This window comes from Physeter macrocephalus, chromosome 6 (assembly GCF_002837175.3).
Source record: "Physeter macrocephalus isolate SW-GA chromosome 6, ASM283717v5, whole genome shotgun sequence".
Classification (NCBI taxonomy): domain Eukaryota; kingdom Metazoa; phylum Chordata; class Mammalia; order Artiodactyla; family Physeteridae; genus Physeter; species Physeter macrocephalus.
This window is the reverse complement of record NC_041219.1, coordinates 94,803,080-94,821,129: the sequence shown is the minus strand read 5'-3', so window position 1 is coordinate 94,821,129 and position 18,050 is coordinate 94,803,080. Positions and strand designations below refer to the sequence as shown.

Sequence of the window (18,050 nt, the reverse complement as noted above, 5' to 3'; positions counted from 1 at the left end):
GCCTGCGTACTGCAAAAAAAAAAAAAAAAAAAAAAAAAAAAAGTAGTATGGGAAAAATGAAAAATAACATACAAGGGAACTCCCATAAGGTTAACAGCTGATTTCTCAGCACAAACTCTACAAGCCAGAAGGGAGTGGCATGATATACTTAAAATGATAAAAGGAAAGAACCTACAACCAAGATTACTCTACCCAGCAAGGATCTCATTCATATTTGATGGAGAAATCGAAAGCTTTACAGGCAAGCAAAAGCTAAGAGAATTCAGCACGACCAAAACAGCTCTACAACAAATGCTGAAGGAACTTCTCTAAGTGGGAAACACAGAGAAGAAAAGGACCTATGAAAACAATCCCAAAACAATTAAGAAAATGGTAATAGGAACATACATATCGGTAATAACCCTAAATGTGAATGGATTAAAGGCTCCAACCAAAAGACACAAGTTTGCTGAAGGGATACAAAAACAAGACCCATCTATATGCTGTCTACAAGAGACCCACTTCAGACCTAGGGACACATTCAGACTGAAAGTGAGGGGATGAAAAAAGATATCCCATGCAAATGGAAATCAAAAGTAAGGTGGAGTAGCAATACTCATATAAGATAAAATAGACTTTAAAATACAGAATGTTACAAGAGACAAGGAAGGACACTACATAATGATCAGAGGATCAATCCAAGAAGAAGATATAACAATTATAAATATGTATGCACCCAATATAGGAGCACCTCAATACATAAGGCAACTGCTAACAGCTATAAAAGAGGAAATCGACAGTAAGAAAATAAGTGGGGGAATTTAAACCTCACTTACACCAATCAACAGATCATCCAAAATGAAAATAAATAAGGAAACAGAAGCTTTAAGTTACACAATAGACCAGATAGATTTAATTGATATTTATAGGACATTCCATCCAAAACCAGCAGATTACACTTTCTTTTCAAGTGCGCACAGAACATTCTCCAGGATAGATCACATCTTGGGTCACAAATCACGCCTCAGTAAATTTAAGAAAATTGAAATCATATCAAGCATCTTTTCGGACCACAATGCTATGAGATTACAAAAGAATTACAGGGAAAAAAACGTAAATAACACAAACACATGGAGGCTAAACAACACCTTACTAAACAACCAAGAGATCACTGAAGAAATCAAAGAGGAAATCAAAAAATAGGTAGAGATAAATAACCAAGAGATCACTGAAGAAATCAAAGAGGAACTCAAAAAATACCTAGAGACAAATGACAATGGAAACACGATGATCCAAAATTTATGGGTTGCAGCAAAAGCAGTTCTAAGAGGGAAGTTTATAGCTATACAAGCCTACCTCAAGAAATAAGAAAAATCTCGAATAAACAATCTAACCTTACCCCTAAAGGAACTAGAGAAAGAAGAACAAACAAAACCCAAAGTTAGAAGGAAGGAAATCATAAATATCAGAGCAGAAATAAATGAAATAGAAACAAACAATAGCAAAGATCGATAAAACTAAAAGCTGGTTCTTTGAGAGATAAACAAAATTGATAAAACATTAGCCAGACTCATCAAGAAAAAGAGGGAGAGGACTCAAATCAATAAAATTAGAAATGAAAAAGGAGAAGTTACAACAGACACCGCAGAAATACAAAGCATCCAAAGAGACTACTACAAGCAACTCTATGCCAATAAAATGGACAACCTGGAAGAAATGGACAAATTCTTAGAAAGGTATAACTTCCCAAGACTGAACCAGGAAGACATAGAAAATTTGAACAGACCAATCACAAGCAATGAAATTGAAACTGTGATTAAAAATTTTCCAACAGGGGCTTCCCTGGCGGCTCAGTGGTTGAGAGTCAACCTGCCGATGCAGGGGACACGGGTTCGTGCCCTGGTCTGGGAGGATCCCACATGCCACGGAGCAGCTGGGCCCGTGAGCCATGGCCGCTGAGCCTGCATGTCCAGAGCCTGTGCTCCGCAACGGGAGAGGCCACTGCAGTCAGTGACAGGCCCACATACCGCACAAAAAACAAACAAACAAGGAACCTAGAAAAATGGTACAGATGAACCGGTTTGCAGGGCAGAAATTGAGACACAGATGTAGAGAACAAACGTATGGACACCAAGGGGGGAAAGCGGCAGGGGGTTGGGGGTGGTGGTGTTGATGAATTGGGCGATTGGGATTGACATGTATACACTGATGTGTATACAATTGATGACTAATAAGAACCTGCTGTATAAAAATATATATATATATATTATTCAAGTCATCTAATGACGGAATGACCCAGTTGATTGTATGACTGATTTGACCAATAACAGAGTGATGTGAGTAACAAAACAAACAAACAAACAAACAAAAAACAATTGATTTGCTTGGTTTGTTTATGGCTTATGAATAAAGAACTAAAGTGCTACCTAAGTAACTAGATAGGTAGATGGAGAAATAGATGGTCGGTAGATAGATCACTTCCCCCCAAAACATTAATGAGTGTACTATTTAGGATCTCTATCTTCAAAATTCCAATAAATCTCTTCTGCCCCCCAACACACACCCAACCCAACATATTCTTTTTTTAAATTTACATGTCTTATCTTCTCTCCTAGAGTAAAAGCTCATTGAGAGTTCAAACACTGAATAAATATTTACTGTTTAGTCAGTAAATACATCAGGCATTGAAGATATACCTAGGAACCAGTTTCACCAGATGCTTACAGACTAGTGGAGGGAAATGACAAGTAAGCAGATGATTATAATAAGCTTATTATAGATATGATAGATATTGGATGGATAAATAGATGAGAAAGAATGAATGGACACAGTTCCCCAATTTGGTAGTTTTAATTTCTAAATCAAGTCCAACCATGGGCTGAACAATCCCGAGGCATCTCCAATGCAGTGGCAGCTGGCAGAGAAGAAAGCAAAATATCACGCAGGAACTAAAACCCCTAATAGGATTTGCCCTGAAAACCTGGCATTTCATAAAGTAACAAAGTAAAGGCATTCTACCCTCTGCTCAAGTGGAGCATAGACAATACGTTTCCAATGCATCATATGAACCATAATGTCTTTGTTGCTCTTTAGCCTTAATTTAATTGTAAAGAAATGTGGTATCACATTTTGTTCCATGAAGAGGAAAATAATCCATGTATTATGCCAGACAAAAAAAATAACACAATATGAAAAAAATGAAAAAGAAAAAAGAAATTACTACTTGGTCTACACTAGTTATATTGAACTCATGGTGGTTGAATAAAACACCTAGGTCTTTTTATATGACATTGCCAGGTTCTACTTGCATTTCTGGACCTAAGATTTATATATTTATTCCAGTTAACTTTTTTCATATTCATTTCAGCCTGTAGTTCTAGTGTCTTTTGAACTCCTTTAAGTGTCCTTCTCTAATACAAAAAAATGCCCTCTCTTTTTAGCATAAGCATACTTTCCATGTCATAGGATGAAAACTGTGAATGAGAAATTCTTAGAAGAGAGGGCTATGGCAAACCCTTTAGCTAGTTCTCTTCAAAATGAAATCGTTATTATAATTACTATTTCCTGGGCAGGATTTTTCATTAATCTATAAATCTACCTAATAATGGTATATTCACCTAGCTTATGTCTCTGTATCTTATCATAAAAAATGTTTCTCACACAGACTTTATAAAATCCTATGTTAAAAAAATGATATAGCAAATTTCTTCTAGGAAGCACATTTTGTACTGGAAAGCTCAAAGATGACATAAAAGGGTGTGCAAAGAGAACTCTGTGAAAGAAAGGATAAAAACAAGAATAAAGACATGGAAATGTATTATTTTACAAGTAATAGAAAGTTATTCTGAGAATGTTACAGGCCCAGACAGCTAATATAAATGATGTTAGCAGCAGTGTATGAAAGTCACATGTTTGTGATCTATTCCTTTACCTTGTAACTTATGTCCATTCATTTCTATGGACTAAGTTGAAAGATTGAAAGTGATAAAGCATCATAGAAGGAGAAACAGGATCTAAACAATTTAAAATTCTTATTATTACACCCTTCAAACAAACCCAGTACTGGCAAAGATGCTTTTCCTCCAAAGTTTATCTATAAACTTTGAAATAAATTTCATGTCAGAAGTTTGCATTTTCTATTTACTTATGTTTCTTGCAGTATTTTGGTCAAGAAAGTGAATGAAGAGAAACAGTATTAACTTTACTCAGTGAGAAAAAATAATCAACTATGAAATACCTGTGGGCATCTGGCAGCACTATAGCAATCTCCAGCTGTGGCAAATGGAACTGCGTTTCCAAATACTGTCTGGGCAAAAAGAAGGTCTGTAGCTAGAAAATAGTAAATGAAACTCTTTAGCACTGAGACACTGTATGTTTTCACATCTTCATTGCAAAACATGCAGTCTTCATATTACATTCTTAAATACATTCATATAACTAATCCAAAATTTTAAGCAAAAATGTTGCACAATTGTAGTACATAATATAGATCAGGCTCTCAAATTTTTATTTAATATAAAAACGTTCACCTCATAAATTGCCCTAAAATATGACAGGGACATCTGTAACTAATCCAGATGTTTTAAAAGCTAAATAAATGCTCTATCATATTTTACATCATAGTGAATATCTAAAATAGATAAAGTGGCATCAAGGAGCAAAATTACAGAGGAAAAAACATTATTTAAAGATAAATTATGATAAAGCAACATATAGGTGCTTATAGAGAGTATGCATATCAATTCATTTAGAGAATTCAAAAACACGAAGGTTAAAAAGTGTGCCATTTTCTTTGATTTCTTATATTACTATTTCATTCTTTCTAATCTTACTTTTGCTAACGCTGGTAGCAAAATTTCTTGACTGGCAACAATGCTGGGGATTCCATATAAAGTATCAGAAAGAAAGAGTCATTGGCTCAAAAATAGGTTGGGAGGAACCTTAAAGGTTAGCTGGTCCAATCACTTATTCATGCTTGAATCACTTAAATAACATCCCAACTAATGCTCATGCAGTCGGTGGCTCTCACCTCTGCTAATGTTGTTTCAAATATCTTTCAGGAGGACTGTAGGATCACTGCATGCCCTCATGATGACGCCAGTCCCCTAGAGGCAATCCCCAAAGGTAGCATTTCTGGAAATATTTATCATATCTCCAAGAGCAGCTTCCAAAGCCAGCAGGCCTTCCGTGGCGTGCCAGAGTCAGCTTGTACCAAATCATAAGAACCAATTGTGTGTGTCTCTTCCCAACTCCATGCATAATGAGCTCATGTTGGTAGCTTAAAATTGGCCATGGTGGGAATATATACCCCATGGAAACTGGCAAAACCTACAAATCAAACTTTTTTTTTCCTGATTGCTAAGAGCTGGTTGTTAAACATTTATCCACACACCACTGCTTATGCATGGTACTTAGGGTTAGGCTGGGCAAAGTGACACAATTTTCAAATCAGCCTTTGCTACTATCTCCTCCATCATTCCCTGGATAACCCACAGATAGCTCTCGCTTAACATAGCCAAAGCTAAATGCATTATCTTTTCCTCCAAACATATTCCCCCTGCTATATTTCTCATCTCATTGAACTATATCAGCATCTACCCAGTTATTTTGGAACTCTTTCTAAATATTCCATGCCACAAATCCCCATATTCCATCTGTTGGAAAATCATAGAGTGTACGTCTTTAATATTTCTCTCAGGTTCTCTATTCTGAACCAAGTCCCTAATTTAGGTCCTTATCACCTTCTATCTGAACTATTATATTAGCTTCCTAAATATCTTCATGGATACAATTTGTTCTCTCTCCAACTGAGCCTGTTCCCTCCCCTGCTTATACTTTTACCCCAAAGGTCCCCATAACTTAAAAGATAAATTCAGTTGTATAGTTTAGTACACATTGTTCTTCATGATCTCCTTTCTGGGAACTTCTCTAATAAGCTGCTATCCCCCTACCTCCATTCCATTTATGCTTAGACAAAACTGGACTACTCCTTATTCTCCAGTGGAACCAAAGTGCTTCACCATTTCATGCTGTGTTCACGATGTCTCCTCCTGAAACTCCTTCTCCTCACTTTGGTTAATTCAAATTTGTCTTCAAGATTTCCTTAAGATAGCTTCTTGAGGAAAGTTGACTTTTATTCAGCAAATATTTATTTAGAACCTATTGCGTATTGGGCATTATTATAAGTACTGTAAGAGCACAGTAGTGGATGACATAGGGGCCGATGGAACCTGAGTGCTACCAGAGAGAAACAAGTAATAGAGTAGATACTATCATATGTTATAGGTGATCATTGCTATAGAAAAAAATAAAAAATAAAGCAGGAAAAGAATGAGAAGGAAGGTGGTTTAGGAGTGGAGAGGGTCCAGGATGAACTTATTGGGAAGGTGTATTTAAGCAGAGGCCAGAAAGAAACTGAGGGGTAAACCCGACAGATAATCATTCTAGGCAGATAGAACAGAAAGTGCAAAAGCCTTAAGGAGTGGTGGAGGGCATGCTTGATGTATTCAAGAAACAACAAAGGGACAAATGTGTCTGAACCAGACCGTGCAAGGGAGGAGTGTGGGGGGGAAGGAGCAGAAAGGTAATGGAGGTGGGAAGGTCTTATTGAGTTTTATTGACCATCGGCAGGATTTTTAATTCTGTTATGAGTTAGATGGGAGATGTTTGGAGAGTTTTGAGCAGAGGTTGGGGTTATTAAAAAGATGAAATGAGATAATGTATAAGACAAGACATGGCTTACGTTTTAAGGGATCACTCTGGATTCTCTATTGAGAAGAGAATCTAGGTTAGGAGTTGGGGAAAAGGTGAAAAGGAACCTGAGTGCTACCAGACTAAACAGGAATACCAGTCAGTAAGTATAAGAATCCAGGTGAAAAAAATGATATGGACTTGGCCCACGGTGATAGCAAATGAGATAATGTCAAAGTGGGATTTTGCATGTGTCTTAGCTCAAGCTGCCCTAACAAACTAGCACAGACTGGAGGGCTTAAACCAAAGAAGTGCAGGTGCAAACACGGTCAAGTTCTGGTGAGAGCCCCCCTTCCTGGCTTGGAGATCGTTTTCTTTCTGTGTCCTCACATGGCAGAGAAAGAGAGTCCTGGTGTCTTTTCCTCTTTTTTTAATAAGGGCATTCATCTTACAATTATGGCCCCACCCTCATGAACTAATCTAGACCTAATTATCTCCCCAGGACCAAACACTGTCACATTGGGGATTAGGGCTTCATCATATGAATTATGCAGGACACAATACAATGCATAGCAGCATGTATGTTAAAGATTCACCTGAGAGAACTTGATGATGGATGGCATGTAGGTGTGAGATAAAGGGTGGAGTTAAAGACATTGTTATGTTTTAGCAAGAGTAACTAGAAGTTGATAGTTGCCATTTACTGAAATGGTAAAAATTCGGGTAGAAGGACTGGTTCCTTTGTAGAGATGTGAATGGACCTAGAGTCTGTCATACAGAGTGAAGTAAGTCAGAAAGAGAAAAACAAATATCGTATATTAACGCATATATGTAGAATCTAGAAAAAGGGTACAGATGAACCTATTTTCAGGGCAGGAATAGAGACGCAGATTGAACATTTGGATGCAGTGGGGGAAAGGGAGGTGGGACAAATTGTGGGATTAGGAATGACATATATGCACTACCATGTGTAAAATAGATAGCTAGCGGGAACCTGCTATAAAGCACAGGAAACTCAGCTCAGTGCTCTGTGATGACCTAGATGGGTGGGGTGGGGGGATGGGAGGGAGGTCCAAGAGGGAGGGGATATATGTACACATATCTCTGATTCACTTCATTGTACAGCAGAAACTAACACAACATGGCAAAGCAATTATACTCCAATTTAAAAAAAAAAGAAAGTTCAGTCTTGGATACATTGTCAGACGCATATTAGACATTCATGTGTATATGCGGAGTAGGGAGTTGAATCTTGGAATTCAGAGCAGCAATCTGAATTAGAGATATACATTTGGGACTGTCATTTAATAGATGGTATTTGAAATCTGTAAGTTGAAAGAGATCCTTAAGGGAATGACTGAGTCCTGAAGTTCTTCAATACTCAGTATTGTATACGATGAAGAGTAACTAGCCAAGTTGAGAAACAGTGAGAAAGATGGGAGAAAGAGTGACCAAGACAGGAGCCAAATGATGAGAGTGAGAAGTCCTGGAAACCAAAGATTGCTGATGGATCAAGTGAAATGAAAATCAAGAATTTGTCATTGGAGTTAAAGAAATGGAAGAAGAATTGGTGATGTAAGAGAAAAAGGAAAGTTTGCTGAAATAACGGTCCTGAGTTGGTACAAAGCAAGGAGCTCAGAGCACAAGTAGAAAGGGTTGCCTTAGATGGCAGCAGAAATAGTTCATCCACAGTGACCAGGAGAGAAGGCAAAGTCTATAGGTCAAGGTTTAGGTCATCGGCAATGAGTGACTGGAGTAGAGGTATTAGAAAATTTAGACGTTTGAAGCCAGAGGAGAAGCTGTGAGTCAGACACTGAGAAGAGTTGGGGAGGAATGGACCAGGGTCTGTGCAAGCTCAGGAGTCATGCATTTAAAGTAAGATCAGTCAGGAGGGCTGTATATTACTTGCCACATGCAAGATTCATGGTGCAAGTGCAGAGTAGGTGAAAGGTTTAATTTAATCAAGACTGGGGTTTTGGCACACAAGTATGAGGAAGGAAAAGAGAGAGCAAGTGGAAAATGTATACATTTAACATTGCATCTTCAGAGCCCAGTCCAATGCCTGGCAAAATGGCAGGTTTGATAAATTAATGAAAGATAAAAGCTTACTAAACAGCAAATAAGTTCCCAAATGCCCATTATGTACTCAGCAATGCTGACACAACATATATTATTAAATAATAACCATTGTTTATAGAACACCTACTACTTGCAAGGCATTTACTAGATATGTTACAAGTATTATCTCTTAATCCTAACCAAAAAAAAAAAAAAGAAAAAAAAAGGAAAGAAAGAAGAAAAAAAGAAAGAAAAAAACCTGAGAGGCATCTTATTTTAGAGATGAGGGAATTTAGGCTTGAAGAGAGAGATGCCCAAGGTCACATGACTGGTAATTGGATGCAGAGAATTTACACCCAGCAATCTAACTCCAGAGCCTATGATCATAACCAAAGCATTATAACACCTCCCCACTGCAGTAATTGTGGGTGTTCAGTAAATGGTAGCCACTATTACTGACAATAATAGTTCACCATCATATGACTGATTTAGAGATTATGTATTCATGCATTCACTGTCTCAACAAACATTGTTTTGTTTCTTTTTGTGGTTTGGGTACTGTGCTAGGCACTGGTGATTCAATTGTGATTTAGAGTTTCTGCTTCTGAAATGAACTTCTTTGCATTTCATGTCACTATGTAATTTTCAGGAGGGCAGACTGCCTGATGCTCAGTGTATGTTAGGTTTCATAAAGTATATTTACTTTAACTTGACTGTACTATAAATTACTTCCTAGAAAGGCAGCAGGTCCATAATCTGGGATCTGTGAGTGGGACTTTATCTCCCTACAATGCCAGTAACTTATTGTATGAACTGGGCCAATCACTTAATTCTATAAGTGAATCTTAATTTCATCACTTGCAACAATGTGATGAAATTTTGCCTTATCTAATATAGGGCTGTTAAAAAGATCAAATGATATAAAGTATAAGAAAATATTAGACAAACTGTCACCTGAAACTAATGTTAATTATTACTTTAAGTCCTTACAAAAAAGCTTATACAACTACATTGAGGATATTAACTTCCTTATTTTTAATGTAATTGAGGATTTTAAGGTAGATGGTTATATCTTGGAAGGGCAGGATCTTTACTATGACAGTATCCTTACTATCTTTACTAATGACAGTGTCATTACCACTACATTTTTATTAAGGGTTCCCATGGTCCGTATCATTGCACTGGAACTATGTAGCTAATAACTTTTTAAAAAGAATTCTAAGTAATTATTGTACAATGCTAGGCCTTTCTCTATACACTAGCTACCACATATACCATATAGTATATTGTTAGACTTGCGTTAGCAAACAGATACTTTTCATTTTACAAATAGAGATTCAGCACTTACTTTTAATTTGCATGGAATTAAGATCAATTCTTATTTTGCTGAAAACAGTGTGTCCAGCAGCCAAGCAGTCATTTTTACACTCACAGTCTTGCCTCCTGCTTCCATTAAAAGGACACTCATATGGATTTTGCAGTCTGTAACAACATTAAAATACTTTAGTATTAGATACCGTTATTAGACCATAATGCAGATAAATGGTAAACTTTGGAAGTGGGAAGGTAAAAGACACACTCTTCAATATTTTAGGGTCAACAAGTTAAATGTGAAAGAAGTAAAAATCACTCAACATGTTAAGTGTCAAAGAAATACAAAATGATCAATGGGAAATTCAAGACCAGTTTGTGAAAAAATAATTCAGCTGTAGTTCTCCTAGCTTTTGTTACTGGAATTAATTTGATTTCTATGAAAATACACAGAGGTCTTAAATTCTTCCCTCCCCTGTTGTCTCACTGCTCACCCATAGTATCCTTCTTAGTCAGTCTCTCTGTGAGTACATGTTAATGCCCAAATATTTATTATTGAACAGGCATGGACAACATCTGGCTTAGGTCCTAATATGTCCACCTGTTCCTAAATTACTTGTCCCACTGGGAGCTATTCAAGAACCACTCTGAGCTCTGGAACTTCTAATTCTCTTGAAGGACCATAAAAATGCACAGATAAGGCAAAACACAGCATGTACCTAAAGCCATACACTTCAGAAAAGTTGTCTTCTTCACCTTTGACCAATGATATATATTCCTTGGGGTTCTGCAAGTGCATGCCAGCACAATAGATCTAAAGAGAAAATGCAAAGATCTAGAAAAGCTTTGTTCAATGTCAACAGTCAATGTTAAAATCAAATAGGAACTGTCTTCATAATACCTTTATTATTCTTCCTTTAATGTTAAGGTAATAGTCACCATCCTTGGTAATGTTGTTTTTCACTTGGATTTCTTTACAGCTGGTAAACGTTTTACCTTCAAGGACAAGTGAGTACAACTTATCAACAATGAACAAATTACAGACACAACATGAATTTAACTCAATTACACCAATATTGTTATACTCTGAAAAAAACAGACCTTTCATTTTGTGGAGTGTATGACTACTCTAAATATTTATTTTCATATTTTTTTTGTTTTGTTTTTTGTTTTTTTGCAGTACGCGGGCCTCTCACTGTTGTGGCCTCTCCCGTTGCGGAGCACAGGCTCTGGACGCGCAGGCTCAGCGGCCACGGCTCACGGGCCCAGCCGCTCGGCGGCATGTGGGATCCTCCCGGACCGGGGCGCGAACCTGTGTCCCCTGCATCGGCAGGCGGACTCTCAACCACTGCGCCACCAGGGAAGCCCTATTTTCATATTTTAATTAAAACTTCTTAGGAATGCTTAGGCTCTAGATTTTTGAAGTCTAGTACTTACAGTCATGGACATAACATTTCTTTTGAGCATCTGGTTTTAAACTCTTTAAACATAAGTCACTGGACCAACCATTGTCAGCTATGCATTCCACTCTTCTCTCCATTATCCCAACTCCACAAGTCACAGAGCACTGTGAACAGAGTAAAATTTGAAGGTAAAGTATATAATGGATAATAAGGCCAGTAAATACATATCTCCTCCTTTCAAACTAGGTCCTTTTGGAACAAACTGATGATCAATAATGGCAAGAATTACTGCAGACACAAAAATATCTGGAAGCTAGAGAGTCACAGGTGGGGCTAATCCTTAAGAAACTGAATCTATTCTTTCTCAGTTACTGGCTTCTTTCCATTTATTTTGTATAGTTAGCTCAGCAGTATATTGTAAACACTTGATAAATATTAATTAATGGTGGTTATTCAGACTACTGAGTTTTTACTCATTACTGTATGCTAAGTTTGCAAAGCAATATTTACTTGCTTTCTATCAATTAAATTGGAAATGGAATATGGTGCAAATAACCTGTATTACTCATACATTAGATTTATTTACTTTTTCCCTTAACCAATAAGTATTGCTTAAGCATCTATTCAAAATGCAAGCCACCGTGCCAGGCTCTCTGAGGAACAGAAACAAGTATTAGTTATGATCCCTGCTTAAGGCAGGTTATAGCAAACATAGAAAAAGAGATGATAACTGATAAATAACTGATAAAGTGATTGTTAGACAATACGGGTATGAGACAACTCTGATATCTCGTTAGAAGTGCAGAATACTAGGCATCCCACAACTAGAAAGTCTCATTCAGAAGATTTTAAATTCATAATTATATACTGACCTTGCTCCATTTTCCAACTTTCCAAGTGGCCATATGCAAACAGGTTCTAAAATTGCATTTGTAAACCTGAGGGGAAGGCAGCACCGGGCATTCTTGATAGTCTGTAGGCCACAGTTCATGAAGCTTATATTTCTCAGTAGATCGGATCTCAATGCAATATGTAATCCTTTGTCCGTAACTAAATCCACAGTTACCTGCACACTGAAAAATACAATGTTACGAAGGGAGAAGAAGATGCCCTTAAACTTAACCAGGGTTAAGCACCACTACTTTCTAGGTGCTTAATATATACTGTGTTATGGTATCCCCACAACAGTCCTATTTATTAGCCTTATTTACAGATGGGTAAACAAAGGTTCAGAGGTATTAGGCAACTTTCGCAGAGTTGTACCAGGATGGAAAGGATCCAGATTCAGGATAGACTGTCTAGTTGCAGTGCCTATGATTTTTCTGTTTGTTCGTTTGTTTGTTTTCTGTTTTCTTGGTCACACTACAAAGAATAGCTTAACTGAATGAAAATTTATCTCCTGATAAGCAGAGCTTTGGAGAAATGAAACATATCAAGGGTTCTTACCTGAAATAAAGGACATTTATTAGTCTTAATGTACTTGTTGTAACTCTATATAAGTTTAGCATATATTTATCTCTATACATACAATGTGATGTGTACTACCATTTGACTAGAATAGGCAAGTGATTTAGATATAAATTAACAATCCAGAGAAAAAAATGGGCAAATAGATTTCTGACTCCAACAAAAAGGAGTAACAAGGAATAGAGTTACCATCTGACCTAAAACAACAAAACACCTGAACAAAATATGTATTGATAAAACAATGGCTCTTAAGACACTGGACATTAGGTAATAAAGGACAGTGATCCCTGGGAGATGGGAACAAACAAGGTGACCCTATAATTGCCAGCTTAGTGTCTTGAGAGAGTTTCCAAGTTTTGGAACAAGGAAAGGGATCCCAAGGGGACAGCAGAATTCTGACTAGTGCAAACATGTGAGGACACCAACTGAGGCCAAGGGATGAACCGATTAAAAGACATATGGGGACATCCCTGGTGGTCCAGGGGGTAAGACTCCGTGCTCCCATTCAGGGGGCCCAGGTTCAATCCCTGGTCGGGGAACTAGATCCCGCATGCATGCTACAACTAAAAGTCCGCATGCTGCAACTAAGAAGTCCGCATGCCACAACTGAAAGATCCCATATGCCGCAACTAAAGATCCCGCATGCCACAACAAAGATATCATGTGCCTCAACTAAGACCTGGTGCAACATAAATAAATAAATAAGTATTTTAAAATAAATAAATGACACATGAATCACTGTATCTGGCACTCACACAGGACCAAATATAGTGTCTGCTCCCTTCATTCAGACTGGAAAACCTTATATACATGCAGCAATAGGTAGAGTACTCAAAAGGGTCTTGCCACAGTAGAGGGGAATAGCTAACCCTAGACTAAACAATGCACTGATCTCTCATAAAAAATCTTAAGAGTAAGACAAGAAAAAATTCACACTTCTTACAGACAAAATAACTGCATTCTGGAACAAAGCTCAAAATATACGTATAGAAATAAAAACTATCCAGTAGCCAACAAAGTAAAATTCATAATGCCTGGCATGCAATAAAAAATTAACTGGCATGCAAAGAGGCAGGAAAATATAACCTATGATGAGGAGAAATATCCATCTATCAAAGCAGACCCCAAGGGGTGAGTGACATCGGTGAAAACAGCAGAGCAAGGATATCTGAAAATGTTCTCTTCTATAAAGGCAATGAGAAAACTGACAAAAGTTGTGAAAATCAACTTTTTCAGAGTTCTGTAAATTAACCAAAGGCTTGCAGCAATCCGGGAAGCATTTATTAAAGAAATAAGGCTAAATCTCAGTAAGAACAGTGAGCTTTGTGTGTTTTAGTTTGCCCTATTCCCATTCCCCCTCTTCAGCTCTATAGGAGGATTGAAAATCAATAGCCCTGCGAACATAGTGAAAAACAAAAGCATGGAAGCCACCAGAGGGATTGGACATCTTTCTAAGCCTCATTTCCAGAGACCTGTCATTATTTGAACTGTTTGGTCATTTTCTGAAAGACCTCACTTGCAAGTCTCTATTTGACTTTACCCAGCGCTTGCCCAGTGCTAAAAGCCTTCTCCTTGGAGGCATTTTTGAACACAATTAAAAGCTATTGTTTAACTTTGCAGCTTCCAGAGGAAGTGGATAACAGTCAGGCAAGCAGTGGGCTACCAAGAAAAGATTAAAAGGAAAAGCTGGGAAAGGAGATGTCCACAGGGGCTTTAAAAACTCCAACAGAGTCATAGATAACTAGAAGGCCATGGACATACATAAGGTTGTGCACATGTCTAGGGCTGTGTGCAAGCTTAGGAAATATCTGAGAAGTACGTACACTTTCATTTCTGGCTGATGTCAAGGCTCTGCTCAAGCAGGAAGTTAAGGTTAAGGAAGAGTTGTCAACTGCCTATCTAGTGTTGAAGATGCCCACACATGCACACAGAGCCCCTTGGCAAAGACTGGAGATTACTGGTTCCAAGTATCTCAGGAAATCACTATCCAGTCATTAGTTGAAAACTAATCAAATAGAGACTTTAGTGACCACATGAGACAAAGAATACAGACTTTACAGTTAGTTCAGAAAAGTCACTGAACAAACAAACAAACAACAACAAACAGCAGTAACAACAAACTCTGGGAAGATGCGAGAACCTGTGTAGAAATCTGTGTATAGAAATCTATGTAGACCTATAACAAGTAAAGAGATGGAATTAATAAACAAAAAACTTCACACAATTAAAAACCCAGACCAGAGCCTTCATTGGTGAATTCCCCCAAAAGTTTAAAGAAGAATTAGCACCCTCGCCCTCCAAAACACTTCCAAAAGATAGAATAGAAAAGAACACTTCCTAATTTGTCATAAGAGGCCAATATTTCCCTCATACCAAAACTAGGCAGACATAACAAGGAACAAAAACTAGAGACCAATATCTCTTATGAATATAGATGTAAAAATCCTCAACAAAACCCTAGCAAAACAATCCCAGAAGCAAATAAAAAGGATCATACACCATGACAAAGTAAGATTTATCCCAGGAATGTAACATTGTTTCAACATGTGAAATCAATCAATGGAATACATCATACAAATAGACTCATAAAGACCACAAGAGCCTCTCAATAGATGCAAAAAAAGCATTTGACAAACTAACACATTTTCATTATACAAACACCAAGCAAATTAAGAATAGGAGGGTATGATAAAGAGAAACTACAAAAAAATCCATAGCTAACCTATTCAATTATGAAAATTGAAAGTTTTCCTCTAAAGAGAAGGATATCTGTTTTCACCACTTCTATCTAACATTGTTTTGGGGTTTCTAGCCAGGGAAACTAGGCAAGAAAATGAAGTAAAAGGCACCCAGATTTAAAGGAAGAAATAAAACTACCTGGATTTGCAAATGATATACTTCTGTATACAGAAAATGCTAAGTAATCCACTCAAAAAAAGAACTGGCCTCAATAAATGTGTTTAACATACAAAAATCAATTCTATCTCTATACATTATGAATGGACAAGCAGAAAATGAAGTTAAGAGTATAATTTCATTTTCAGGAGCATAAAAAATAAAATTTTTAGGAACAAAATTAACCAAAAAAGTGTAAGATTTGTACAATGAAAACTATAAACTATAAAGCATTCTTGAAAGAAATTAATAAGACCTAAATAAATGGAAAGACATGTCAATTCACAGATTGGAAGACACTATTAAGATGGCAACATTCCCCAAACTGTTCAAGATTCAATGTAATCTCTAACAAAATCCTAGCTGGAGTTTACACAGAATATGACAAGTTGATCCTAAAATTTATATAGGAATGTAAGGGACATAGCATAAGCAAATAATCTTGAAAAGGAAAAGCAAAATTGGTTCTCTCACACTTCCTGATTTCAAAACTTACTATAAAACTACCTTACTATAAGACCAAGACTATGTGGTAACGATATAAGGATAGGCACATAGATCAGGGAACTGAATTCAGAGTTCAAAAATAACTCTTCAGTAACAGATAATTCAATGAGGAAAGAACAGTTTTTTCCAAAAATTGTGTTGGAACATCTGGATAGCCACATGCAAAAGGATAAAGTTGGACCCCACTTCACATCATATACAAAAATTAATACAAAGTGGATTACAGACCTAAATGTATCAGCTAAAATTATAAAATTCTTAGAACAAAATATAAGTGTGAATCTTTGTAACCTTGGATGGGCAATAGTTTCTTAGAAATGATACCTAAAGTACAAGTGAACAGAAAAAATAAATTTGACCTCATCAAAATTAAATACATTTGTGCACAAAAGACACTATCAAGAAAGTGAAAATGCAAGAGAAAAAGTTACAACTGACACCACAGAAATACAAGGATCATAAAAGATTACTGCAAACAATTATACGCCAACTAATTAGATAACCTAGAAGACATGGATAAATTTCTAGAAATGCACAAATTAGACAACCTAGAAGACATGGATAAATTTCTAGAAATGTTCAATCTCCAAAGACTGAACCAGGAAGAAATAGAAAATATGAACAGACCAATCACATGCACTGAAATTGAAACTGTGATTTAAAAACTCCCAGCGAACAAAAGTCCAGGACCTGGTGGCTTCACAGGGGAGTTCTATCAAAAATTTAGAGAAAAGTCAACACCTATCCTTCTCAAAATATTCTAAAAAATTGCCAACGAAGGAACACTTCCAAATTCATTCTACAAGGCCAGCATTACCCTGATACCAAAACTGGACAAAGATATCACACACACACATACACACACACACACACAAATACAGGTCAATATCGCTGATGAACATAGATGCAAAAATCCTCAACAAAATATTAGCAAACCAAATTCAAGCGGGATTTAGTCCAGGGATGCAAGGATGGTTCAATATCCACAAATCAATCAACATGATATACCTTATTAAGAAAATGAAGGATAAAAATCATATGATTATTTCAATAGTACAGGGAACATACCTCAATATAATAAAGGTTATATATGACAAACCCACAGCTAACATCACACTCAGTGATGACAAGTTGAAAGCTTTTCCTCTAAGCCTTCCTCTAAGATCAAGAAAAAGTCAAAGATCCCACTCTCACCACTTTTATTCAACATAGTTTTGGAAGTTCTAGCTACAGCAGTCAGACAAGAAAAAGAGATAAAAGACATTCAAACTGGAAAGGAAGAAGCAAAACTGTAACCATATGAAGATTACATGATATTATATATAGAAAACCCTAAAGATTCCGCCAAAAAACTATTGGAACTAACGAATGAATTCACTAACGTTGTAGGATACAAAATCAATACACAGAAATCTGTTGCATTTCTATACACTAACAACAAACTATCTATTTAAAAGAAAAAATTTAAAAACCATTCCGTTTACAATTGCATCAAAAGGAATAAAATACCTAGGAATAAATTTAACCAAGGAGGTGAAAGACCTGTACTCTGCAAACTATAAGACATTGATGAAAGAATTGAAGATGACACAAGTAAATGGAAAGATACACCATGCTCATGGATTGGAAGAATTAATATTGTTACAATGTCCACACTACCCAAAGCAATCTATAGATTTAATGCAATTCCTATCAAAATACCAGTGGCATTTTTCACAGAATTAGAATAAAGAATCCAAA

General features: G+C 36.7%; 1 protein-coding gene across 8 annotated transcripts in view; it reads right to left on the bottom strand.

Moving 5' to 3' along the window:
* ADAMTS20 (ADAM metallopeptidase with thrombospondin type 1 motif 20) overlaps positions 1–18,050 on the bottom strand; it is a 198,200-nt gene that overhangs the window by 18,322 nt on the left and 161,828 nt on the right. For 7 of the 8 annotated variants that reach the window (XM_007106837.4, XM_028491432.2, XM_028491434.2 and 4 more), the window contains 6 exons: positions 12,314–12,514; positions 11,476–11,605; positions 10,940–11,034; positions 10,758–10,852; positions 10,076–10,209; positions 4,217–4,308 (listed from right to left, as the gene is read on the bottom strand). In XM_007106837.4, coding sequence (XP_007106899.2) covers positions 4,217–4,308; positions 10,076–10,209; positions 10,758–10,852; positions 10,940–11,034; positions 11,476–11,605; positions 12,314–12,514 — 747 coding nt within the window. The remainder of the gene's footprint in view (positions 1–4,216; positions 4,309–10,075; positions 10,210–10,757; positions 10,853–10,939; positions 11,035–11,475; positions 11,606–12,313; positions 12,515–18,050) is intronic. The other variant, XM_055085676.1, reaches the window with a different exon arrangement.